This window comes from Manis pentadactyla, chromosome 1, assembly GCF_030020395.1.
Source record: "Manis pentadactyla isolate mManPen7 chromosome 1, mManPen7.hap1, whole genome shotgun sequence".
NCBI classification, from domain to species: Eukaryota; Metazoa; Chordata; class Mammalia; order Pholidota; family Manidae; genus Manis; species Manis pentadactyla.
The window spans coordinates 113,158,056-113,185,734 of record NC_080019.1 but is presented as its reverse complement, the minus strand read 5'-3'; the positions used below and the strand labels follow the sequence as shown (position 1 = coordinate 113,185,734).

The 27,679-nt window shown below is 35.9% G+C and overlaps 1 protein-coding gene across 2 annotated transcripts; it reads left to right on the top strand.

The window, feature by feature from the left end:
* Positions 1 to 27,671, top strand: DCUN1D1 (defective in cullin neddylation 1 domain containing 1). Of its 2 annotated transcripts, XM_036926723.2 has the most exons (8): positions 1 to 143; positions 11,299 to 11,515; positions 12,727 to 12,895; positions 15,291 to 15,421; positions 21,128 to 21,208; positions 24,139 to 24,221; positions 24,467 to 24,563; positions 25,880 to 27,671. In XM_036926723.2, the coding sequence occupies exons 1-8, from the start codon at positions 141 to 143 to the stop codon at positions 25,957 to 25,959; spliced, it is 861 nt and encodes a 286-aa protein (XP_036782618.2). In that variant the 5' UTR covers positions 1 to 140; the 3' UTR covers positions 25,960 to 27,671. The 2 variants fall into 2 exon arrangements, with proteins under 2 accessions (XP_036782618.2, XP_036782619.2); XM_036926724.2 differs by lacking the exon at positions 21,128 to 21,208 and having other exon boundaries at positions 6 to 143.
* The last annotated feature ends 8 nt before the right edge of the window (positions 27,672 to 27,679 follow it).

The window sequence follows — 27,679 nt, the reverse complement described above, 5'->3', positions numbered from 1 at the left end:
CCTCCTCGGGCCGCGCCGGGGCCGCCCCGCACTGCGCATGAGCGGGAGCCCGGCGAGCCCGTGAGAGGAGCCGCCGCCGCCGCCGCCGTCCATTCGCTGCGGAGCCGGAGGAGGAGGGGAGAGGCCTGGAGGACACCAACATGGTGAGGCACTGCGGCGGCCCGCCGCCCGCCCGCCCGCCGGCTGGGGCCGTGCACCCCCGGCCCGCCGCCCGTCGCCCTGCGGCGACCCTGCCGCCCGATCCCCGGCCCGCGGCCTCCGTCCTGCTCCCCGGCGGGGCTCTCCTCCCCGCCTCTCCCTTCCTCCTTCGCAGCTTCCCGCCCGGGCGCCGCCGCTACGCGAGAGCCGAGGAGGCGGAGCGGATCTGGGCCTAGTCGGGAGCCCCGGGGAGTTCGGGACGCGGGAGCGGCCCCCGGCGCCCCTCCCCGGGCGGGCGCTGGTCGGGGAGGCGTTGGGGCGCGGCGAGGGCAGGGGGCCACGGCCCTGCCCCTGCCCGGTCCCCTCCCCGGCTCCATTGTGTCTGGCCGGGACCGGGGTCCGGGGTTCCGGGTGAGGAGCCTGTCCCCGCCCGGCCTGGGTGAAGCAGAGACTTTGCCGGCGCTCCTCGCCCTCCTCCGCTCCCGGCTCCAACAGCCCTCGGGTCTCCAGGCAGTTTGCTCGGGGCGGGGTATCAGCCCCTTTCCCTTTCTCCGTCACTTCTCAGTGCGTCCCATGCTTTTGGAAAATGAGAGTTTCACTGGCTAGTTGGAGGTTATATTTACCTCTCTGTTGAGAACATGGGAAACCGCTGAGCTTGGGGGACGTGGTGGGGGGTGGGGGTGGAGTACGGAAGTGCAACCTGTTCTCATTTCATAGAATAAGGAGAAACTTGCTACCTTTTGAACACATATTTTATTTGTTTGGGATGGGAGGAGTTACTGCTTTATTAAGCCAGTTAAAGACCATTTGTGATTTTTAAAAAACAGTTTGTCAAGTTATTCCCCTTATCTTTTTTGTTTGGAAAAAAAAATTGCCTTACAAGCTTGAAGCCGTGGTAGTCAAGTGTTCTCTACATTTTGGCAGTTCTATCTGACTCTTTTGGACTTTGTTTTTCAGAAGCGATGTTTGGCTTTATAGTCTGAGCATGAGTTAAGTTCCATTCAGGTTACTGTATGAATTGACAGTAAAAATGATATTGTTGTCCTTTTGCTCGTGGGGAATATAAATGCCTCTGAGTAGGGTGTATGTGTGTGTCTGTGTTAAGGGAATGCCCCAGTGTCTTTATTTTTAGTTGATCTTATTTCTGCTGAATGACACTTACTAGCCTCAGCCTCCAACTTGGAAGAATTTTGGTGTCATGTATGGGCATGTGGCTTAGTTTGCCATTTATTCAAGATTTATGTTCTGCGGTAAGTTGTATAAAAATATAACATTTGTATTTGTAAGGAAACTTTGCCATAAAGTACAGGTTAATGTTTGGATTAATACTGCAGTGTTCAAAGATTCACCAGGGCTTCTAAACAGTTTCTAATTACTTAAATATTTTGATCGTCATAGACACTACTGCTAAGGTTTCCAGACTCTTGGCGTGCGGATGAGTATTAACTTTGAAGTAATGAAATGTAATTCCCTGGTTAAATACTCAGTGAGAGCATAGTCTCCAAGTCAGCAGCATCCTGTGGAATCCAAGCTCTTGATAATGTTCATCACCTGTTTAGGAATCGAGGCTTCCTATGGTTCATATGAGAGTTCAGCTTGGATTAGAGGAGCTTGGATTGGATTTGTCCTTTTGTTAATATTAAATTAGCTAGCTAGTTTTGGAACTTAGCCCTAACACCTAATTAGACCAGTAGTGACAAGATATCACTAAGTTTAAAACACTTCCTGTGGCTGAACTCTGATCATGTCAATAGAATTGTCTTGGTATGTATGCACTTGTTAGTTTAGAAACGAAATCATTCTGCTTCCTAAAAAGTTAGGCCATAAACATTTTTTAGTTAAGATTTTCATTACAAATTGTGTTTCTTGATACCGTTTTTTTGGCTAATGTTAGTTTTTTAGTTTGTGTAGCACAGCCCATTTCTAGAGCACTTTGTTAATTCTAGGGCAAGCTTAAATGATGGGAAATTGGAAATATTCTGTGTAAGAAAAATTGTTCAGTTAATCTACCTGATACATCCATAGAAATGTCAAAAGTAACTCCAAAACTAGACAATATTCCATTACCCTTGAAAATCTTTTTAAAAGTGTTCAAAGTTTTTGGGTTTTCTTATTTGTAAAATGACAGGATTGGATTTGATGAATTCTAAAGTTCCATTAGCTAAAAATTTTGATTCCAGTGATTTTTATTAGATGTGTGAGAAGTGTGTAGAAGTGTTTGTAACCCACTAGATTTTTATAGATTCACAGCATCATAGAATTTTTAGACCTGAAATGGCTCCAGAGACCATCTAATTTATTCCTCTTCTCTTTTATAGAAGAAATTGAAGATCAAGGAGATTTTGAGGTTCAGGTTTACAAAATTGTTACAGATTTGAATCCATTTTCTCCTGGTTTACTATCTTCCCCCAGTATTTGTGGTACCTATAGTTTTTTTAACTTACATGAAATCTAGAGAAATGATTGAAAATTGGATTTGAAATTAAATTATATTACTCATTTAAACAGAAAACCCATGTGTTAATATGTTAAATAAGAAAATTCAAATTAATAGATGACTAATGATGTTAAGTACTGTTTTTAATGGCTTTTTAAAAAAAGTGTGAACTTTGAAGTTTAAGATTGTATTTTCAAAAAACAGCAGAGTTTATAAGTCCAAATGAATGTAGGCCTTTTTGAGCTTGTGTCTTTGGAACTTGTTTCACATTCTTTTGCATGTCTTCAAGTAAATTAAAGGATCTTAATTTACTTCTGTATTTATTAAACAGTTGCAGTGTGCCAGGTACTCTGTGTCTGTGTGTATATAAATGTGTATCTAAATAAATATATGTAAACATATACACCCTTCCCCCCGGCACACCCCTTGCTCTGGTGAGGGTTACATTTTAGTAGGGAGAGACAAATAATAATTTATATATATTTTTCTTCTACTATGTTAGAAAGTTTTAAGTGCTGTGAGAGAAAAGCAGTGTTAGGGAGGAGAATTGGGAGTTCTGGGGCACAGTGGAAGTAGGGTGTTCTGCATCACTGATGAGGTGAATTACGAGCAGACTAGGAGATGAAGGGAATAAGCCACACAGACGTTAGTGGGGAGAGAGTTTGAGAAACAGTGAGACCAGTGTGGCTGAAGCAGTGTGTCTGTACCCAGAGGGGTATGTTGAGCACTGAAGCAGATGGGGTCTGAGTGGTAAGGAGTGGATATGGGCATGGGTGGGCATTGTAAGGATATTGGGGTTTTTACTTTCAAGACAAATGGGAAGCCACTAAAGGATTCTGAGTGGTATAACAGATCTTGTTTCTGCTGTCCTGTGGCATCCTGTTACAATATTATTATTGTTTTTAAAAGCAGTTTTTAAAGACAACAAAACCCTTACAGTTGTCTTTACCATGTACCTCCTATGTTCAGAGTTTTGAATTCTGTTTAAGGTGACTGTCCAATATTCAATGAAAACTAGTTGACCATTGAGTTTATCTGATCACCATAGTTAATAAAAACACAACCTCTTTCATAGATTACTTTTGAATATGTTCTAGTAATTTGTAGTTTAATGGCTATATGTGGCAAACTGGGATTTTGAGGGGAAAGAAGGATATTAACATTTGTTGGGAATATACTGTCTGCTAGTCAATATACACCTGTTATTTTATTTTATTGCCACTCCAGTTTGTGAAATAGGTCTTGCTATCTCCTTTCAACATATCTGGAACTAGAGGTTTAGCAGTTCTAAATGATTTGACCAAGGTAAAGAGCTAGTATCCCGCAGAGCAGGGATTAGAAGCCTGGTTTCTGGTTAACACACTCGCTCTACCCTGCAATTTTTTTAACCCAGCAAGCACCTTTTCAGTATAGCTGTGGAATTTTTTATTAGTTTCACTCTTATTTCTACTTCATAATATTGAATAGTGACCTAGTTGTTACCATGTCAAATAAAAAAATCTGATATAAACGTTTAAGTAATTGAAAAATTAAAACTTATGGTAGATATAGTAAAAAAAAATTAAAGGTAAAATTAAACTCATGGTAGTCGTTTTTTTTGTTTTTGTTTTTAGAGTTTGAAAGAGCCGAACTCATTTGAGTCACGTGGCTGTTTTGATGATGGCGTCATAGTTTGGTCAAGCATGATGAAAATCCGAGAAGGTCCCCTTGTAAATTTCAGTATGTGTTCAGGTTGTGGTAGTATTAGCCATGACATTTGATGAAGAGAAATAGTTCCAAATAGGATTCAGTTGCTTTGTGAACACAAACAAGCTCTTGAATAACCTGCTGACTATCTAGTTTACCTAGTCACTTAAGGTGTATACCCTCTACCTAAGAAAAAGCAAAAACAAGAGAGAAAAATTGCATTTTTCATCACTTTCTGGAACCCATTTTATATGATTAGTACTAAGAGTGATTAGGCTGTTTCGCATTGTAAAATTTAAAGAGAGATTTAAAGAGTTCTAAAGAATTCTGTTGCATTACACTTTTGACTCAGCACTGAACATAATGATGTTCTGCAACAGAGATAAGTTGCTGAAGTACGTGGCCCTTTCCTTTGTTAGGATATTTTCATTTCAGGAAATATTTAGAGTACTTACTTAGTAGTTATTCATAGGATTCTGATATTCCTGGGTTTTGGGTTTGAGTAGATATCAAATCTTAGAATTAAATTTCACTTTGTAAGAATCATTTATTCTTTTTATGAGACAAATACTGCATGACTGTTGAATGCTAGTCATTATTTTAAGTTCTTTTTGAAACCTTTAAAATCTCATTTATTTGTCTTTTGTTTTGTTTTTCCTCAGTAATCTTGTTAATTCGAGATTTCTTTAGAAAAGATTGTTTTTGAAAAGGAGAAGCAAGTTTAAATTAGTTACCCTGGCTGTTAGAAGTTTAAGCACAAGGTTGGCTGAATCAATTGAAGTATGATGGCTAGCACAAGTACTTTAAGGAGGTTATTTCTATCCTGATACAAATAACCAGATTTAGCAAAAATAACTTTTGAATAGTCAAAATAGTCTTCTTTAAACCAAAATCAAAACGTTCCATTTATACTGTAAGTCGTCTTTTGAATAATTAATAATTCTGAGATTGGGGGGGATAAAATCCTCTAAATATCCATTAGCACTTCTTTTTTTTAAAACCTTTGAGGAAAATCCTTTAAAAACATACAATATCAGTTTGGCACCTACAAGTACACTTCTGATATGTATTTTTCAAGGTGAATTGCCATTACATTAAACGTCATTGAGTACAGTAATTACATAGTATAGTATATTCCACTTTGACTACGTAGTAGCAAAGTACAGTGCCTCTCCAAGAAGAGTTCATTTAACTGTCATTCAAAGTGCAGGATGTTTACAGATGAATGATAGGAGGCACAGGCCTAGCCATAAGTAATTATCCTAAACTGCAGATTATAATTTAAAAGAATACGGAGGGGTTTGTTTGGCTTAATACTTGAAATTGTACACATTTGATATATTCTCTGGCCTTAACCTGTGTATGTGTTTTTTTCAGGCCTTCTCATTGGAAAAGGAAACCCTGACTTTCAGTGTTCCCTGATTTTCCACCTCTATATTTAAAGCTATAGATTGTGGCCTTTTTTAAAAAAAAAACAGACTATGACAGGACTATAAACACATTTTTCTTTTGGTGAATTTCTTGTCTTAAAAATAACCTATCCCCCTTTTCTCCCCTCCTCTCCTTCCCAAAACACCCTAACAAGAAGGTCTATCCTTAAATTAGCCTTTTAGTTAGGTTGTAAGGGAAAGCTTAATTGACAGTTTTTTTTTTACTTTTTATGAAGGTATCATTGATATACACTCTTAATTGACAGTTTTTACTCAGAATGCAAATAGTTTACATTGGAAAGGGGAAAGGTCAATTGATTATTCATTTAGTTTTTCCATAAAAATGGGTAAAGAAATACTGCTCACAGTTCCCCTCCTCCTGCAGTGTACACATAATTAGTCAGTGGTTGCACTTGTGCCCTTTTGTTTTCTCTCTCACTTGACAACAATATGGAATAAATGGAAAGACTGCATGCCTTGAAGCCAGGCACCAGCGTTTTATTCCTGGCACTGCTATTTTTTGGATGTCTGTCTTTAGATAAATTGAGCTCTGAGGCTTGGTTTCTTCATTGATAAAATGGAATCAACAATAACTACCTTGCAGAATTGTTAATAATTAAATACCTAGCACAGTGTTGGCATACAGTAGGAGCTCAAATAAATGTTAGTGCTAGTGTTCTGGTTCTGGTTATTTTTCTTTCTTTACCATTTACATAAAATTACCCTTTTCTCTGAAGTTTTCTTTGCTTCATGGACTTGTAAGGAGTCCTTACTATGTGTTAGCTATAGTTCTAAGAGTTTATTTAACCTGAACTAATTCCTGTAACCTTCACACCTTATTTACAAATGAGAAATTGAAGCACACAGAAATTAAATAGTTTTCCCAAAGTCACACAGCAGTTAAGAGGTACAGGTGGGATTAAAATCTGCCACTCTGGCTTGAGAGTCTACACTCTTTACTAATATACCTTGTCTGTGCAGGTAGAAGAGAAGAGGATTTCTAGCTATGCTCACACAGATTCTTAGCCTGGCTTTCCTGCAGAACTTTACCCCTAGGCGTAAGTCTTCTAGGAGTAGGTAGTCTCTCATTAATTGAATTGATTTTTTCCTGCACTTTTAATTTAAGACCTAAAATCTATGGGAAGGTCTTTTATAGGTGAGTGGTTTGGGCTAATGGTGATGTTTGGCTTTATCTGCTGAATACTATGTATCATAAACAGAAAGCATGATTTTCTGGACTTAAACTAGCTCTTCTAAATTTCTTTGAAGTTACTGTAATCATATGGTAAATGTGAAAATTATGGGTGATGATTACAGTGTTTTGATTTTTAAAACATTGCCTTTTGTGAGCTAGATGATTTAATCAAGTCCTAAGATAACTAGCATTGAGTTAGAAAATTAATTCCTTTAAAAATATAAAGGCCTTGGAGTCCTTCTTTCTGAAGCTCAGACTGAATTTGAAATTTAAGGGTAAGAAAATGAAAAAAACTAAGAACAAATAATAAAATGGATTTTAACCTTCTGCTTTAAAAAATATTACCCATTAAAATTATTTCTATTTTGAAATTGGTAGGACTTAATTACCGAGAAAACCATTTTCCATATCCATTATTTTTCTTGAGGGAAATACAAGAAGAATTCTTAAATTTATGATCATTATTTTTTATTATAGAGCCTTTTTGGTTGCCATTGTTTCATCACAATAGGCTTTGGAGGGTCAGTGAGAAAATATATTCGCCTATGTGATACGTGGCTACACCCAAAGTATTTGTTTGATATTTTTTCGGATAAACTGTTTTAAATGTGATTTTTAAATTTCTTGAGTGAAAAAAATTGCAAATGTGCAAGATTTAAGTATTAAACAGTATGTATTAATAACCAGATGTTTTGTGTTGGAAAGATGAGCAAGTGTTTTTATTGTCCAGATAATGATAGTGTTTCTAACTTCTGTAGTCTTTGATACAGTTGTAATTAGCTCTCTGTTACAGGAAACAGTGTTTCCCTTTTTCTCACTCTTCCTCTCTTCTTTCCCTTCACCCCTTCCTTTTCTCTCTCCTTTTTTTAGCTAAAATTAATCATATGATTTCACCTGTGGCATCTAAAAACAAAGCAAAATGAACAAAACCCCAGTAGACTCATAGACACTGAGAAGTGACTGGTGGTTATCATGCGGTAGGGGTTGGGGTGGGTGGGTGAAATAGGTGATGGGGATAAAGAGGCACAAAAATCTCAATCATAATGTAAATTAGTCATGAGGATAAGAGTACAGCATAGAGAATATAGTCAAATAGTTCTGTAACATCTTTCTATGTTGACAGTAACTATATTAGTTGGGGTGAGGATTTAATGTATGTAACTGTTGAGTCACTGTTGTATACTTGAAACCAATATAATATTGTATATCAACTATACTTCAATAAAAAAGTTTAAAAATTAGAAGTAATCAGAATATATCCTGTATTTCATATATCATACATACTTGCCAATACTGAATTCCCTTGAAATTGGATACTAATTTTTACACTTGAGTACTGAAGATTGTATTGCCTTACCTTATTTAATGACCACTGTAGTTTGTTCATATTAAATAAGTCTTAAAGCAAATGGCAAATACTACGTTTGAGTGCTGAGTCATTGTAGTTGTCAACTGTTTTTGTTCTTAGGAAGATCCCCACTGGGTTTGTAGTAGAAATAGAGAAAAATCTAACTGTATTTTCCTCTACCTCAGTTTTCTATCCACCCTCTCCTCCCCTATAAAATAATTCTTTGCTGGCTAGATACCCTTTTTCTCTTCCTTAAGTTGATAGAAATTTAAACCTTAGGTGCCATACTCCCAAAATCAAAATATCTTGTTTTTACCAAATGGCTTAGGAAAAGTGGGTGAGACTGTTGGAGCTCTCCTAAATATGCTTGGGAAAAGGACAGGTCCATGTAGTCCACTCCAGCTTTACTCTAAGATAGCCTTTTAGACTATAGGATTTGAGTATGTCCTCCTTAGTAGGGGAACAAGTGTTAAGATTTATTCTAGGTGCGGAGAGCTGAGAGAAAATGGTAAGGGAGTGCTTTAGTACACGAAGGGGAGGGTACTTTGCAGGAGTGGGATTGCTTATTACTCCTTGGCCTAGCAGGAAGCCATACTATCAGTTCTCTACTAGGTATCATTCATTAGCCTTTATGGTGTTAATAATGGGTAGCTGCAGCCCTTTTTCTTAAAATGTATTGCTATTTCCCCATATACTGGAAAAATAAACCTGTTAAAATAGTTTATATTTACATAGACATTATTACATATACCTTTTTTCCCAAATAAAATAGGACAAGGAGTTAAAAAATTCATTTGTATAATGTTATAATTAGTTTACGTAGGTAAGATGGTTTTTTATTTTCCCCCAATTTTCTAATATCTTGCACTCTGACAGGAAGTGAGTAGTAGAGTGAACAGCCCTTTTTGGCTGCAGAAGTGACTTCAGGTATGTTTTTCCTTCTTTAACAGAGATGATTCAGGTGTCAGGGAACAGAGTATTGACTTTAATACAGTATGATAAAACCCCAAATAATTCTGATTAGTTTGCTGCCTTCAACTTGTAGGAGAATGGGAAAAAGCTATACAGAGAACTTAAAAAAGTTGTCAGGTTTAATTAAAAAGTGATTTCCAGGATGTGGCCTGTAGTAGGTATACTTCCAGATTAACCTCCAAGACTTTGTGCAATGGATGATCATAGTGGCCCTTGGGTACTTCACTGTTCTTCAGAGAAGGCTGAAAAGATGTCAGTATGTCTCTCAAGGGAGAAAAGTATACTAATTTTAAAAATAGTTTTTAATAACAAAAGTTGAAATCAAAGTGGTTTCCTTTCAGTTAAATAATATATTAAAATCAGGCAGTTATCTTCGTTGGTATTTGATTTCATTGAGGGTTTGCTGCAATTGAATAATAAGTCTTGAGATATTTTTCAAAAGGGAACAGTCTTGATATTTGAGAGGTATGTTGCATAATGGGATATGAGTTTCCTGGTGTCCAGAGGTGGTTGAGTTACTAGTAAGATAACAGGAAGTTGGTGAATTTTAGTTTCTCAATTTTAGTGGAGAATAGAGGTTGAGATTTTGATCTGTAATCCTAAACAGTTACTTATTTACAGAGAAAGGAGTATGGCTGACAGATCAGACTCCAGGGCATAAACATTTTTCATATTGCAAGAGATAGGGTTGGTTTGTCATATTTGATTTTGTATCGTCTTATTTTTGCTCAGTAATAGGTGGAAATATTTATATCTTAGGTAGTCTTTTTCCTGAAAAATCTCCGAAGGCTTATAAATATGTTACAGTAAACAGAAACATGACACTTGGATTCATGAGACCTGTCCATTCTTGTTCCATTTCTATTAATAATAACCTGGGTGATTTTTGGTTAAATTCCTTAACCTTGTGGGTCTGTTTTCTTATTTGTACAGCCATAGGGTTGAGGTTTGTGTTCTATCAGTTTGGGCCAAATCAAAGGTGCTAGGGTTCTCAGGTATGTTGCCTAAACCGCAGAACACAAAATCTGTTAATGTGTGCCCTACTTACATGCTTTTCCCCCTTCATTTGCAAAAGTAGTTTAGGAAGAACCCAAGTATTTTGCTGGGAGATGATATTAGGACTTGGGATGGGGGGTAAATAAGAATACTGGGAGGCTGATATTGCACAGGAGACCAGGTTGGGTGGCAGGAAAAGGAGAAGATGGTCCTTACAGGGAGACAGTGGAGTGCCTCATTGCTCTGCTTCATTTTGGTTAGGGTTCAGATCAGATGAGAAATGCATCTGTGTCAACAAAAGGCAAGTGAGAAGAAATTATAGCGAGGCCGTTTGGAGAGAGCCTTTACTAGGTTCAGGCTAAGGGAAAGAGGTAATTCTTTCAGGGGAAAAAAGGGAGAATCCTATTAAAAATCACCTTGATTGGAAGGACTCAGGGTGCTTGTTCATATTTCACTGCTTCCTATTTGAGTGAAATCATGAGGAAATTCTGTTGAAAATTGTCTCGGTTCCTGAACACCCACCACCAGGAAAAGTGTTCCAGTCTGTTGAACATCTATAAATGTTCATATTTTATTGCTTTTTCACATTTGGTAAAAATAGCAAAAAAACAAGGGAGTGGGTAATAGGGAGAATTGTGCCCTGTATCCTTTGTAGTGGGTTTTAGCACTGCAGCAAACACCTGTTAACGTCATTGTTCCCAGGGTCATTTGACTGTTCTGGCTGCCTAGATAATGTCCCCTTTGCCACCAATCCTCATGCATCCCTTTTGGGCTTTGTGCTTGGCCAAAGTTTTGAAAGTAGTTGTGCTTCCCTTCTAGACCCTTTATACATGCTCTCAGGGTCCACTTTGAGGAGAAATGCAGGGTGGTTGAACTTCTTTGCTTCTTAGTTTCTTTTACAAAATGGTACCAAATTTTGTTTGAGATTAAAAAAAAATGTCTTTCTAATTAATAGATCAAAAATAAGTCATAAGCAAAATATCTTACTATTTTTATGAGGAAAAAATATTGCTAAGAATCAGTAGTCAGCCATATAGAAATACTTATTCTTCTGTGATTTTACATAGAGTTTCAGTTTATTTTCTGGTTTCAATAGAACAAGTTGAAATCATCGCAGAAGGATAAAGTTCGTCAGTTTATGATCTTCACACAATCTAGTGAAAAAACAGCAGTAAGTTGTCTGTCTCAAAATGACTGGAAGTTAGATGTTGCAACAGACAATTTTTTCCAAAATCCTGAACTTTATATACGAGAGAGTGTTAAAGGATCATTGGACAGAAAGAAGTTAGAACAACTATACAATAGATACAAAGGTGAGTGTTTAATTGTGACTTTAAATATTTTGAGCCAGGTTTTCCAAAGTTACATGCTTCTTGTGAGAACTTAGATAATACGTAGAACACAGATTAGGTGGATGTGTCCAACTGAGCTCTGTAAATCTTAGAATTACTTTAAGAGATCTGAGAAAAATTATTTTCCTCTTCTCACTAAAATGTTTTCTTAGCCTCTTTATTTGCTCCCACTTTCCACCATGCCTCTTTTCCTTCCCTATGATCCATTTTGGGGGCTGGAGAGGTGGGAGGCTGGGTTTTCCTCCTCATTTTCATAAAACTCAGCTGAACTGATTTTAAGGAAACCTGCATAATAATTTTAATAACCTTCAAATAACTATAAAGTAACATGTGCTTTTTAAAAGCTAAACAGTATATAATAGATGGATAAGAAACAGTTAATGGCTTCTCCCTCTTTTCCTTGTTTATTATCCTGATGGAACCAATATTTAATAAACCTGGTGTGGATCCTTCTTTGTCTTCTGTGTTTATGCAGAAATATATATACAGCGTTTATTTCAAAATTTTTCCAAAAATGGGATTATATTTTATGTATAACTCATGCCCAAAAGCCAAAGGATGTGCATGTTTTTTTATTCCTAGAGATGTTAGCAAATGACATTCGACAGCAGTGTGTGAGTGCCTCTTTCTTTCTTGTGTTTGTCATTACTTTAAATTTTTGCTATCTGACAAGTAAATATTTATCTATTTTTTTCTTTGATTTGAACAACAGATGTTTGTATTGTTGAGATTAGGATTGAATTGCAGAGTTTATAGCTGATACTCTCTTTAAGGAGTGATTGCTTTGGTAAAATGAACTTTGTTTTAAGAAAAAAAGAATTTCTGTAATACTGTTAATTTAGAATGTCTACTTACAATATGGATATGTTCAGTAAAAATCATTTATGCCTGTATAGGAATGCCTGGTTTTCTGAATGTGTTTGAGTATGGGACATTTTTCACATAAATAAATGAGACTTAAAAATCAGATGCCTATCTGTGTATATATATATATATATGTATATCCTGTTCATCTTAAGAATGTTATTTTGGGGGCAAAGTGGCTTTACATATTATAAAGGGAAAATATCTGTTAGATATTTGAGTAAAGTAATTAAGCATTACCTTTTCTAGTTTTAGGAATAGCATATAATGCATGGAACTAATTTAATATTGCATTGTTATTTTCAAAGATCCTCAAGATGAAAATAAAATTGGGATAGATGGTATACAGCAGTTCTGTGATGACCTGGCACTCGACCCAGCCAGCATCAGTGTATTGATCATTGCATGGAAATTCAGAGCAGCAACACAGTGTGAGTTCTCCAAACAGGAGTTCATGGACGGCATGACAGAATTAGGGTGAGTATATAATTACCACAGGAAATTAGGGATGTTACTATGAAAATTACTGTAGAGCTGAATTACGAATTTTTAAGTGTAAATTTAAAATTTTACCAGCCCTCAAACCTTCTGTAAAGATGGAAATGGGCTAATATGCTAGTTCCTTCCCATGTTATACAGTTTTCTGGCTTCGTCAAGTTATCTGTGTAGTTAGTGTGGCCTATTCCTTTTGTGTTATACTTCTATCATTTGCTTCTAAGGAAAGTTCAGAAGTAGTAAAATAAATTACTATGCTTTAATATTTAACATGGATAAGTGAAATGAACAAATTTTAAGTTACTTCTAATGTGAGGCTATGAACTCTGAATTGATAAAGAAATGTGTAGAATTTAAAATCTACTAAAAGTTACTAATCACTTTTTTGTTCTGTTTATACCTTGACAGCTAATTAGCTACATGTCTTGGACTAAATAGATTGAAAAGTCATGGGTAGAGGTTTTATAACTAAGGCCTCTGGTTGTCTATATTTAATGAGGCTGTAAAAGTATTCAGTCTATGGATAGGTAACTGGCTGCTCTTTCTGTTTTTAGTGGGTGACTATTGAATAATAATAGCTAACATTTGTTGAACATTGATTGTATTTTAGGAACTGTGCTGGGTAAGTACTTTTACTGACCTCTTCAAAACAACTTTGTGAGAGGAGTAGTGTTTATATCACTCATTCAAGAGGTGAGGAAACTTGAGGTACAGAGAAATTGTAGTTAGGTTCCATTAGAGCCAAAATTTGAACCCAGGTGTTCTTATTCTTGAGCCTGAGGGACATGATAATCAGTCAGGGTTCTGTCAAGACACAAAAACCATACCAGTAATTTGAACAGGGAAAGTTTTTAAAAAATTGTTTTATTGTGTAGAAGGGGTAAAAGAATACTGTAAGGTATAACAAAGGCGGCAGTTGCAAGAAGCTGCCACCACTTCTGAGGCTGAAAGACATGAACAAGGAAGGAATATAGATACTTAAAAGATACCCCACAAGGCTGAGATTGAGACGTCAGAGGAGAGGGTGAGGCTGCTGCAGGAGCACACCAGCGAGCCTGCCTTCCCTGCCACTGCGGTCGAGAAGAAACTGGCTAGAGGCTACTTGATGCAGAGCATTGTGAGCTGCCACCATTGGTGAGCACTGCTGGGAATTCCCAGCGCACTGAAACCCTCGCTCTCTGTGGAAAACAAGCTGGAATATGAAAAGTTCCCTCTTCCTCTTTCAGCCTTCATCGCCCTCTATTGGTGGAACCTTTAACAGTGAGCCAGCTGGCAAGAACAAGCAAGTCTCGTAATCTGTAGTCCACTACAAATAGTTAAAAAGAAGAGTGGGGTTAAATGCAATAAATTAATAACTGGCCTAGACACTATGCTCTACATCTAAAGCCAGCCCTGTTCTGAACTTGCTGGAATTTTCTATGCTAAGACAGGTTTCATTAGAACTCAAAAAAAATTTATTGAAGTATAGTTGATAGACAATATTATATTGGTTCCAAGTGTAAAACAAAGTGATTTGACTGTAATCTACGTTATTAAATGCTCACATCAAGTAGCGTAAGAACTCCTTTTTTTTTCATTTGAAACTGAATTCATGTAAAATGTAATGAACTTCCAAATAAAAATTTTAATTTACAAACTAATGACCTGGAAGGTATTATAAAGAACTTAGAAGGAGAATAAAAGCAAAAATGTTTAGAAGGAAAAAAGGTATGATGATTGGTTTGTGGAATCTGTACTAAATAGAATATTTCCACCTTAAGTCTATTTATTATAGAAAGTAATAGCATGGAAAGTAAGTTGGTACTTGGTACTTGGACCCTTTCAACTCCTTGGAAATTGAGTGCTTTGCAGATACAGAAAATGTTTAATATTGATTTGAGATAACTCCAGTTGGAGATGGTCAGGGGCTCAGCTGATATTTATTATTATACTTTGTATATAATAAGTAGTACGTTTTTGAGAGAAATACCTCCTCACCTAGGCAAGAGACTATTTGGTTAGTTTGGAAGCTAGACAAGTGATTTGTTACCGTATAAGGAGTATCTACTGCAGTTTAAAATGATTTATGTTGTGCTGATTACATTCTCTATTCACTATGGCTAACTTCTACAATTTGGATGTATTGATAATCTAGTGAATTATGTAATTTAAAGTAATAGCCCATTTCTCTTAAAAACAGTAATTACTTCTAACATTTAGTTACTCCAGAACTTCCTCCAGTTAACCCCATACTTGTTTAGTAATGTAAAAAGATGAAATTTTTCAACTATCTAATCTCAAAAAAGTTCTATGAAATAAATGTAAACTGTCATAGGAATAAAGTCCTTAATTTATAGTGAAAAAGCTTATCTTTTATGAACTTAATTTTTTAATGTAGATGTGACAGCATAGAAAAACTAAAGGCCCAGATACCCAAGATGGAGCAAGAATTGAAAGAACCAGGACGATTTAAGGATTTTTACCAGTTTACTTTTAATTTTGCAAAGAATCCAGGACAAAAAGGATTAGGTAAGAATTTTTAAAAATTACATTTGGTGTTTCAAATATATTCAAATACATTGACAAGTGCCACTTTTGTTTTGTAATAGAAATTACGTGTTTTGAGCATAAAGTGTTCATGAAAATACCAATTACTGAAAAAAAATGGAAAACAATTTCTAATTAATCAGAAAATACTGTGGACATTCAATAGTAGAGTTATCCTGGATACTGTATGTGAACCATTGATTGCAATACAGAAAAAAAAAATTGTTAAAATTCCACTGACATACATATACATGTTTATTTACTTGTTTATTTTCTAGAAGGTTTTGTAGGATATTAGGATCTTAAGTTATTTTATATGGATCTGCTGAAATAGCCTTGTAAGATTTCTGAGTCACAGAATGCCAAATAAATCTATTTTGGGTTATGATTTATTTGGAAGCTATAAGAATAGAAAGGTGGTTATCATTAATAATCTTATCCAGAAATAACCACTGTCAACAGTTTAGATCAGTCAGTTTATACTGTATGTAATATCCATACATTTGCTTTGGGGAATCTAGGAGGTATGGAAGTAAAAGGTAGAGTGTAATTTACAGCTTATTTAGAAAGATTAGATGGCAGATAATGCAAAGTAGTAAATATGTGAGGTTTTTAGATAAAAGCAGAAATGAGTAAAAGCAGGAATGGCTTGGAAATGCTTCTTGGGCTATTCTAAGACATTCTCATAAAATGTCTTGTATGAGATGTAAAATAAAGGACTGGGTATTTCGCTGGTCAAGGGAAGATAAAAGGTGCCCAGTAAGCTGATAGTTTTGAATGATGGTCTGGAACTTCAGAAATAAGCTTGACTTCGCTGTGGAAGTGAGAGAATGTTGATTTGATTTTAGTGAGAATGCTTGTTTGGAGATTAAATTGGTGAGACACAATAATGCTCAATAACCACAGGCTGCTTTTTGAAAACAGGACAGGAATGTTCAAGTGGAAATTTGTGGGCAGTGGTGACATAAAGAAGATTTTAATAACAACGGTAACCTCCATTTAATGTGAGCTTTCAGTGTGTGCCTGGCAATGTACTAAGAACATACATTGTCTCATTTAATGTTTAAAAGCTTTATGAGTTATTCATTCTTTCATTTGGTAATTCACCATCTGCCATGTGCCAGATACATAGTAATAGAGTGCTAGTCCTTTTTTTATCCCTGTTTCGTAGTGAGGAAATTGGGGCACAGGAAGGTTAAATAACTTAACCAATGATGGAAGTGAGTTTGTTTTTTATTTTGAAGATACAGTAGTTGGACAGACTAATATGGGCCTCTTGTACTAATCCTCCTTTACATGTTAGATTAGAAGGGAAAAAAGCATTGAGAAAAGGATTATGTGAATAGGGATTAGACCGAGAAAGTGATTGAAAGCTAGAGAGGAAGGGGTCAATGTACACATGTACACTTGTAGTAGAGAATTGGCCTAAAGAGTGACTAAACATGACTGAACTGATTAGATTTAAAAAATAGCTGTAAAACCAAATTATAAATAATGAAGCCTCCTTTCCAACTGATTCTTTAATTTAGATTGTGTTTTTTTCCTATAGGAAAATTACTCAATTTGCAGGCAAAATAAGCTGACACCCAAGGTTAGGTTCTCTATTTTCTATCTGTGGTCACCAGTTAACTGGGCTATTTTTTCTGGTTTTCTCTTTTCTTCACACAAATAAAAACCCATTAAAGTATTTGAATTTATATGTATATACTAAATGAATTGTTTTTGTTGTGTTTAGAAATGTAGCTCAATATTCTGATAAGATTAAACAAAGTGTGATTATCAAACATTGATTTAAAGGGGCTGAACCAACCTGTTCCATACTTATATCCCTGCCCCTTACTGGAGCACAAAATAAATGGTATTTTTGGGTGAATATGTAGTTTTGATACTGAATCTTAGTTTTTATTATACTTTGTGAAATTAAAGCAAAATTAAATTTTTATAGCTATTGGATGTATTAATATGATAAATTAGAGTTTTTAGATTACAGGAAAAATTGAGAAAAAGATTATGCTGAAGAATTAGATTTAAATGTTATTATTTTTCTATTATGTATTGAGCTTAAGAAAAAATGTAACATTGCTTAGTGGGTTTGAAGTTCCCATTTGCAAGATGAAAAAGTTCTAGAGATTAGTTGCACAACAATGTGAATGTACCTAACACTGCTGAACTGTACTTTAAAAGTAATTAAGATGATAAATTTTATGTTATGTGCATTTAACCACAATTTAAAAATTGTTTTAGAAAACTACCCAAAACCACAGAATGTACAACATGGAGTGAGCTATATTGCAAATATGGGCTTTAGTGAATAATATATCTATATTGTGGCTCATCAGTTGTAGGAAATATACCACACTAAAGCAAGATGTTAAAAATAGTGGAAATGGGAACAGGGAGTGGGTATATGGGAATTCATTGTACTTTCTGTTTAATTTTTCTATAAAACTAAAAAAGTCTTAATTTAAAAAGTTATTTAATAAAAGACAAATCATAGTTTCTCTTTTTGTTTTGCATTGGTGTTGGGTGTCTGGAATTTTAATGCTTTGCTTAGTTAAAGAACTTAATTAAAAAGAAAGCAGTTTTCTTGACAGCCTTCCTAAGGGTTCACAGGGCTCTTAAATTACAATATTTGGCAGAGAGGAATTAGAAGATCATAGGAGAGGAGGTGAGACCCAAAGCAAATTGGCAGAGTGACAGTGACAGCACTGTGGTTTATAAATAGCTGTGTGAGTCATAATGGAGCTGGCATTTTCCATATTTTCTCATGTTCTATAATGTTATTTCTTGTGACACCAGGATACTATACTTCCTCTGTCACCATCTGGTTTAGTTACCTGCCATTTCTGATAGTCTTCTCAATCTCAATTTTGAAAAGGATTTCGTAATCCATCTGTCAATCTAACCTATCCAAAGTAACATCCATGCTGGGTGCTCATTTAGTTTCTACTTTTGAACATGCAAGGATTGAACACACATTTTTTAGGAAGTAGTCCATTTCCATCATAGAATACTTATTCATGTTATCACACAGTCCATCCTTATTAAGTTAACATCTTTGTCTTTGTAACTTCTACTGTTGCTCTCATTTGTCTTCTGTTGCAGCACAGAGAAGTCTAACCATTTAAAGATCACTATCACTTAGTCCTCCTTTTTTTCCAGGTCAGCATTCCAGTTATTTTAACTGTTCTTCATCTGAGGAAACCTTTTGTTATTGCTGTTACTGTCCCCCCAAGGCACATTTCCAGTTTCTCAGTTTCTTTCAAAATAGAACTCTTAAAACTGAACATAATACACCAGAAGGAGGCTGTTTAATGTAGAACAAACACCATAGGCCTCTTGCTTTTAGTGAGACCATTCATTCTATTAATTTGGTTGAAAATTACAGTTGTTCTTTAGCAGCCATATCATTTTCAGGACCATCTTGAACTTTTATTTGACTAGAGTCGGTAGGTTATTTTATTGTGAACTGTGATTTAGCTAGAATCTTACACCTATGCAGTTGATTTAAAAATTAAAGTTAAGGATTTAAAACTCAGAAATAATTTTATAGAGTGTTCTTAAAGCATACTTTCATCTATATTATCCCATTTGGTTCTTGTAACAACCCTTTGAGCTAAGTAAAAAACCTATTGTCCTCTTCATCATAAGGATAAGGAAGCTCATGTTTGGAGAGGCTGACTTCTTATAAGGCCATATAAATAGAGTTGGTAGAACTGGAACTCAGCCTCAGATCTTCTGACTCCACATTCCTTTTATTTGTATTAAGTTATGTTGTGCTAACTCTTAGATATTTCTAAGCAAATTAAGACACTATGAGTAGAATTTTTAATCACCATTCTCTCCTCCCTAGTGAGTTGGCAACATTTTGTTTCCCTTCGGGACAGTGTCCAGATCCTTTCTGAGTCCATTTCCTTGGTCAGTTGGCACTCGGTCCACCTTTTATGAAATCCCACATTGCCCTTGTTGATTCTATTGGAAAGAATGACACTGGGCTTACCTCTGTTTGCATTTTAAATTTTACTCAGAAGGGTTCAAGAAATTCATTCTGCAACTATCTCAGTTTTAGGAAGTACTGTTAATTAGGGCTTGCTTTTTTCTTTTTCTCTCTATTTTCCTTCTGTTTATTCTAATTGCTGATGTTGCCTCTTGTACACCATTGAATTTGCTCTTTCCAGTGCTGCTTCAGAATCTTATTAGTAATAATAATCTTAAAAATTATTAAAAATAAATCATGGTAATAGTAAGGACTCATATTATTTACCAGGCACTGTTCTAAATGTTTTATATGTATTAACTTGTTTATTCTGTACAACAACCCTGTGAGAATAGGTATTGGTATTTTCTACTGAATTACATAGGTGTACTCAGTTGCTCAACATCACTTAACTGGTGGTAGAATTGGGATTTAAGAGGCTCAACTACTCTATTAAACCACTTCTCATGCTGTTTTCTGTCACTCAGACATTTCTGTCTAAAGGGCAGTTTTTCCTATGCTTGTGGCAATTGTCATTTTATCTCTGTACAGCTTAATTTTGATGCATTTCAGCTCTTAATGATAACTTATCTATTTGAGTATTCCTTTTTTATTCAAAAACATTTATTGACCCTTTATTCTGAGAGTTTGGAATGGAAGCCTCTTAAGTCTGTCTGAGGAAGTTTGCAAAGTCTTTACAAAAGTGTATAATTTCTGAGCCTTGAAGAATGAATATACTTTTCCAAGGCCAAAAGAAGAAGAAAAAGCTATTTCTAATGTGGAGAGATTAGCAAGTTCATTTGCTCAGATGTGAGAGACATGGCACCTTTGAGGAACTGCAGGTTAGTTCATTGACTACAAGTGCAGATTTTATCTGAAAGCGATAGGAAATCATTGGCAGAGTTAAAAATTTTCTTAGTAGACTTTGTATTTTGAGCTGTTTTGGGTCCATAACAAAATTGAGCATAAGGCACAGAAATTTCCCATATATATACCCTCTGCCCACACACATGCATAGCTTCTCCCATGCTGACATCCCCCACCAGAGTGGCACGTTTGTTACAGTTGTACCTACACTGATACATCATTATCACTGAGAGTTCAAGTTTCCATTAGGCTTCACTCTTGGTGTTGTCATTTCTGTGGATTTGGACAAATGTATAGTGACATGTACCCATCATTATAGCAGCATATGGAGAAGTTTTGCTGCCCTAAAAACCCTTTGTGCTCTGCCCATTCATCCTTTCCTCCCTCCTAACCCCTGGCAACCTCTGATCTTTTCACTGTCTCCATAATTTTGCCTTTTCCAGACTGTTGTATAGTTGGAATCATACAGTATGTAGCCTTTTCAGATTGGCTTCATTCTCTTAGTAATATTCATATGCATTTGTTTTCTTCCATGTCTTTTCATGGGTTGATATAGCTCATTTCATTTTAGCACTGAATAATATTCCTTCATCTGGATGTACCACAGTTTATATATCTGTTCACCTGCTTAAGGACATTTTGGTTGCTACCAAGTTTTGACAATTAAGAATAAAGCTGCTGTAAACATCTGTGTGCAGACTCCTGTGTGAACATAAGTTTTTAGTTCATTTGGGTAAATACCAAGGAGTGTGATTGCTGGATTGTATGGTAAGAGTATGTTTACTTTTGTAAGAAACTGCTGAACTGTCTTCCAAAGTGGCTGTACTATTTTGCATTTCCACCAGCAATGAATGAGAGTTCCTGTTGCTTCACATCTTCGCCAGCATTTGGTGTTGTCAGTGTTTGGATTTGGGCCATTGCAAAAGGTGTGTAGTGGTATCTTGTTGTTTTAATCATTGAAGAATTGTAACATGGAAGTGACACCAAATTTCTATTCCTGAAAGGTCCATCTGAAAACATTGTAGTTGTGTAAAAGCAGTGGAGACAGAACTAGAGATTGGTTATGAAGCCATCACTGTGATTTAGCCAGAAATGAGAGGCCCCTATTATACATAGGCCCTGCCGGTGGGGATGGAGAAGAAAGATTTATAAGGTACTTAAAAGCCAAAATGAGAGAGCTTCAATTGGATGTGTGTGATGAGGAAGAAAGGAGTTTCCCTGGTGATTCTGAACACCGTTGGGGAAAACGTGGGCGTGTTTTTTGGTTGTCATGACTGAGGGTTTCTACTGGAATGGGGGAGTGCTAAATGTCCTGTGATGCATAGGACAGTTCCTCACAGTGAGAAATTGTGTTTCATTGAGAAACACTGTAAGGTGATGCATTCCTTGAGAATTCCTTGAGAAAGATGGAATATAAAGGTAAGATAATGAGCTGACTCTGAGCCCTGTTGAAGATACCTGTAGATATATGAATCTAGAAAATAGGAGAGTTTCAAATTTAGTTGTTAAGAGATGGTAGTATAAAACATGAAAAAAGGTTTAAGGTTTGAAAATCTGACGGGAGTAGTAGTGGTTAATGCTGACATACAGTGTTACAGAACACCAACATTTAACGGGTGAGTGGAGGAAGAGGAACCAGTAAAAGAGAATAAGAAGGCCAGAGAGGACAGGAAAAGGAATGGAGTGCTATTGCTAAAACCGTGAGAAGTGCCCATTCCATCCAGGTGTGGTGTGCTCAGTTCTCTCAAATACGGCAGTGAGCCAAGTAATAAAGGCCATAAAAGTGTGTATTTGGCAACCAGAAGGGTCCATCGAGTGGCCCTGCAGGGATCACTTTTGGTGGGGTGAGTCCATGGGAGTGGGTACTGATTATAGAATTAAGAGAGTGTGGGAGGTAAGGAAATGTGGCAACACACTTAGATTGCAAAAGGTTCTCTTTCATCACCTGAACTTTCAGGTATCATACATTTTCACTCTTACTCTTGTCAGATTCTTAGTGTGTCAGATGACAAATGGGTGTTTATAGGTGTCTCATGGTTTGCAGTTTTTTGGATACTGTTTATTGTTTCTCATCCTTATTTTGTAAAAATGAAAAGAAAAAACGCTAACAGTAGTAATAAGCTTAATTCTAAAAAATTCAATGCATTTGAAGTGGAAAAAAAAGCATGTTAATAACAGCACATGCTCTGAACAGCAATTTTACCTTATATTGGAGGTAGACAATATTATGCTTAGGTGTTAAAGAAAAGAACAAAATTTAAGAGCTTGGTAGGGATGTTGGGTATAGAGTCTTAAAGACTGCAAAATGAAAAAGGTATTGTGATTAGGAGTTGGTGTCATATTTCTAGGTCTCTTAAAACACGGGGATCTGAATTTGACTTCAGATTTGTTTACAGGAGCACATTATGTATAAAAGTAGAAGACTCCATGTATTGTTTCAATATCATCTATGAAGGGACTAGGTAAGAGGGTAGCTAGTAAGGGGATGAGAGACCCAAGAAAGATTTTTTTTAAAGCTAAGCAATAACCTAAGACTCTTTTTGTGGAGGGGGAATAGCTGGAAGACAGGGCAAAGTTGAAGATACAGAGGGAGAAGAAAACCTGCCTGTTCCTGGAGGAGGCAGGATGGTACTGGATCCAGAACAGTGTTAGGGGTTTATCCTTGGATAGGAGAAAAAAAGTACCTTTCACCGAGTTTGAAGGAAGCTATAATAATGGATTTTTAAAAAGTACATTTGCACGTAGATCCATAGGAAGTGTGTTCTTTTGGCAGTTTTCCATGTTTACTCTGTGTTTTAGTCTGCGAGTTTGGGGATGTGTGGTCCTAATACTTATAGAGGTTAAGGGCCAGTGAAGAGGATTTTTTTTGCTCTGTGGCTGATACATTTTCCTTTGAGGTAATATGTGAGCTTTTATGTAGTCTTTCCTAGTCTCTAATGATTCTTCAGATTGTCAAGAGTGCTTTGGAGAGCATATCTAAAAGGATTTTTAAGTTACTTTGGGTGTAATTTTTCCTGGAGATGTAAATTTACGCATAAAAGCGTGAAACTTTCTTAACTACTTTAGCTCCTTGGAAGAGATCACAGTTCTTTCTTCTCTGTCATGTGATAGGTATAGTACTTTGTCATGTGGCAATGTTGCTTCTTTACCCCTCTCTGCCTCTAACCCAATTAAACAACCATTTATATCAAACTTAAAAATCTTAGTATTATTAATTCTAATTTTAAAATCAATATTCTTAACTGTCTTGAGGGCAGGATCAGTTGGCCAACCTCTTAGAGTTTAAAATTGGTTAGGATTGTGGGCAGCAGTCCTTTGCATTACAGCCCAGAGGTGTACATCAGTGGTTCTCACTGGGGGCAACCCTGCTTCCCAGGCGACCATGGGCCCTGTCTGTGGATGTTTTCGGTTGTCACCATGGGTGCTGGATACAGCTGTTGCTGGAATCCCGTGGGCAGAGGCAAGCTGCTGCTGGAGCCCCAGCGTGCAGCACAGCCGCCACAACTAACAATCATCTGGCTCCGAATTTCCAAAGTGCTGATATTGAGAAACACTGGTGTACATGAACTGTTAGCTCACGTTCGAATACTTATGAGCTTAGTTAAGCATGATTTAAACTTCAGAAACCACCTTTGAGGTAAGTGGTATCCTTCTTGCCCTGAGGGTGCTGTTCATTGGTGATGGAAGCAGATACAAGCCTTAGAACTTAGACAAAATTGTAGGAAAATTTTAATACGTAAGTGTTCAGGATGCAAACTTTTTTTTTTTTTAAGGCTATCTTTGGTTTTACCATTTTTTTTTTCGGGGACATATATTCATGGCATTTGAAATACATAACTTATTTTTGATATTACAGATCTAGAAATGGCCATTGCATACTGGAATTTAGTGCTTAATGGAAGATTTAAATTCTTAGACTTATGGAATACATTTTTGTTGGTAAGTCCATGTTTTTTGCAGCACTGTGTTTTCTCTAAAATATGGCTTGGTTGAAAGGAAAATTAACATCTTAAAGCATGACTGACTTATCTCAGAGCATGTAGTAGACACAGAATGAGAAATTTGGTTACCAGAATGTAATTACACAAGTTGTTTTGCATTCTTCTATTTAGCATCATCCAGACTGTTTTCTTGAAACTCTTTAGTGATTTGGATGTGTTTTCCTTATTTTTTTTAAATAATAGGAACATCATAAACGATCAATACCAAAAGATACTTGGAATCTTCTTTTAGACTTCAGTACAATGATTGCAGATGACATGTCTAATTATGATGAAGAAGGTAATGAAAATTTTTGCCCTACCATTTTTTTTACCTGCCTCTTTCTTTTATTACACACTCTTGAACTGGTCTACTCCTTTTTTTCTTGGAGTTGGGTTTCCTTCTTATAAAATGCCTTTGTTCTTTTTACTTCCTTATACTGTCCTCTTTCGTTAAATACCAACTCAGTATTCATGTCTTCCAGAAAGGCATAAGTAATTTTCATCCATGTTTAACATTTTGTTTACTTTAGGAACCAACTGTCTTCTTAATATACTTTTATACTTCTATTTTTTTATGTTATCTGTCTTGTCTGTGAACTTGATTATAAACTCCTTAAGTTTAGTGACTTTGTCTAATTTGAAATGTACCTCAGCTCCCTAACCTGTAGTATTATTGGCATGCAATAAATATTCACTAATTGAATTCCTTTCTGATGTTTCTTCATGTGTGAGTAAAGGTGGTGCTCCCAGCCACTACACATATATATGTGTGCTTTTTGTTTTTCTGGAATTGGAAGTAATTTGCATTGATTTCTTCATACTTATTTACCTAGTTCCCCTTGAGAATTAGCAAGATGCATTTTTTGAGGTTGTTGAGTAGACAACAGTTATTCTTCGAAAAGTCTTCAGTGACTTTGGCCTTCTTAAAAGTGTCCTTGGACCGTTTAACCAGGGAAAATGTTATTTTCTTCTCTTTGTTTTCATTGTCATTTATAATCTTCACTAGAAGGTGAGAAGTGTCTAATCCTATATATTACTGATAATCTGTGCTTTGTTTGGCCTTACACAAAACTGGAGAACTTCCTTATCTGGAGGTTGATATGTGGATATATACAGTTGGTTCCTAAAGTAAACTGAAAATGCATATATGCAATTTTAAATCTTTTAAGTAATTTATTTTCATGAAATAGGATAGTTTGCTACTTGCTATTAATTTCCTTTGTACAATTGCTACAAAAATGCCTGGAAGCTGGTTTCCTCCCTACTCTGTTTTCATCACACCATCATATCATGGCTATTCCTGCACTGCTAATTTTGACCTAATTACTTAAGTGGCATCCAGGAAACGATACTATTATTGATTGATTACAAGAAGAGTTATTTTTTTATCATTCAAGCAATGACCAAGTGTTCAATAATACAGCAGAGAGAATACAAAGAATATTTTAGGTAGAAACTCTAAAAAGTCCGAATTTTGGAAATTTTATTAGGGGAAATATTTATGATATACTTTATTATGGAAAAGGTATTTTGAAAAATTTAAGATTATATTAAAATGTTAGTCTTATATCTGCTATTTTTTCTTTCCTTTCTACTCTTTTTTTTTTTTTCCAGGAGCGTGGCCTGTTCTTATTGATGACTTTGTGGAATTTGCACGCCCTCAAATTGTTGGGACAAAAAGTACAACAGTGTAGCACTAAAGGAACCTTCTAGAATGTACATAGTCTGTACAATAAATACAACAGAAAATTGCACAGTCAATTTCTGCTGGCTGGACTGAACTGAAGATCAATCCTCACAATTCAAGACTGAGGGTTGAGACAAAACTTTAAGGATACATCTTGGACCATATCGTATTTCATTCTTCTAATGGTGGTTTGGGCTTGTCTTCTAGTCTGGGCCACTCTAAACATTTATAATTCCAACATTGTGGATTTCATCTATCTGTGGACCATCCTAGTTTATCCTCCCATAAGTCTTAGAAGCTTTATGGTGATTATTTTGAGGTTTCCATTCTTGCATAAAGCACAATGCTGTCTTCATCAGGAAACAGTTTGGCATAAGAATTAAATGTATGAACATCACAAACAATTTATAAAAACTTCTTAAATATATGCTTTGGGCTAGTTGCAAAGACTATGCTAATAGCACTTCCAATGAGAGTGATATATTTAAGTGTACTGGATCTGCAATGATGTCTTGGTTTGGGGGATTTTTTTTCTGGCAAATCACATGTATTGTTGATATGAGTAGAGAATCTGATGAAAAAAATGTCAAAATAACCAAGGTGAAAAATTTTTAGGATAACTTGGTGTGCTTACCTGGAAATTTATTGTTTCAGACCCTCAATTTCAAAAGGTTCCACAGAACTAGTTCTGCACTTATCTCACCATGTTTATGTGTAGTCCTACAGGGAGCTTTTATTTAGAAAATGTCTGCATAATGGTAGATTCTACCCATCTACATTATGCACTACATAATTGGATTTCATTATGATTTTGAAATGCTTATATGCCTGTTGAATAAGTTAAACTATTTAATTTGTTTTATGTTTTAGACTGCTACACAATACAGTATATAAATTTAGGCATGAGGGTTATTTTATTTTTTTTGTTTTTTTGTCAGCGCACTATGGAACACAAATGAAATTCTCTTAATTTATAAGAAGATAGTTAGGAATTAAATTTTGAAAATGGTCGTGATGAGCCATGATGTTCAATCCTATAGGTACTGCTTTCAGACATATAGTCCATTTTTGATGACTTCTTATTTTGTTGAAACTGCTTTAACTGCTAATCACTGTGGTTGCCAAATATTTCAGGAGCAAACATTTTCAAGCAAGCATGCACTTGATGCAAGTATCAATTTGGCTTTTATTTTCATAAATTATTTTGTCTCTTTACTGTTTTTGTTTCACTCCTATTTAGCTCAGTTTTCACATAAAAGCAGAATTGTATCTTGTACTTTTTTGTTGTTACAAGACCCATAAACTGCTTTCATGATGAAAATGCTCATGTCTCTCTTCACTTCTTCAACAGGCAAAGAAGGGTTTATTGCTTTCTTAAACATTTCTGAACGGCAGGTTAAAAAATGTAAAACTTTACTGCTGAGTATGGTCTTTAGTGGGAATAGATTTTGCGTGGTGTATCCAGGCATTTTCAAAGGTCTGATGTTGACATTATCAAAGGAATGTACTTCACAATAGCAGTACATTTTATTTAGGTGTGGAAGTGATTTTAAGAAACAATGACATATTAAAATGACTTTTTATTTACGTGATTCTGAAACTGACTAGAAAGTTTTCCCCATAGGTATTATATTAATATTCCAATTGTAACTTAAATTCAAGAATACAGTTCTACCAAAAGGAAAATTTCTATTCAGGTTACTGGAATTGGTTATTAAATTCTGCTG

Excerpts from the sequence above, each read along its gene's own strand:
- DCUN1D1 (XM_036926723.2), top strand. Across the intron at positions 21,209-24,138 it reads GATTTGGGCCATTGCAAAAG|ATCTAGAAATGGCCATTGCA; the intron begins GTGTGTAGTGGT and ends TTGATATTACAG. Across the intron at positions 24,222-24,466 it reads TATGGAATACATTTTTGTTG|GAACATCATAAACGATCAAT; the intron begins GTAAGTCCATGT and ends TTTAAATAATAG.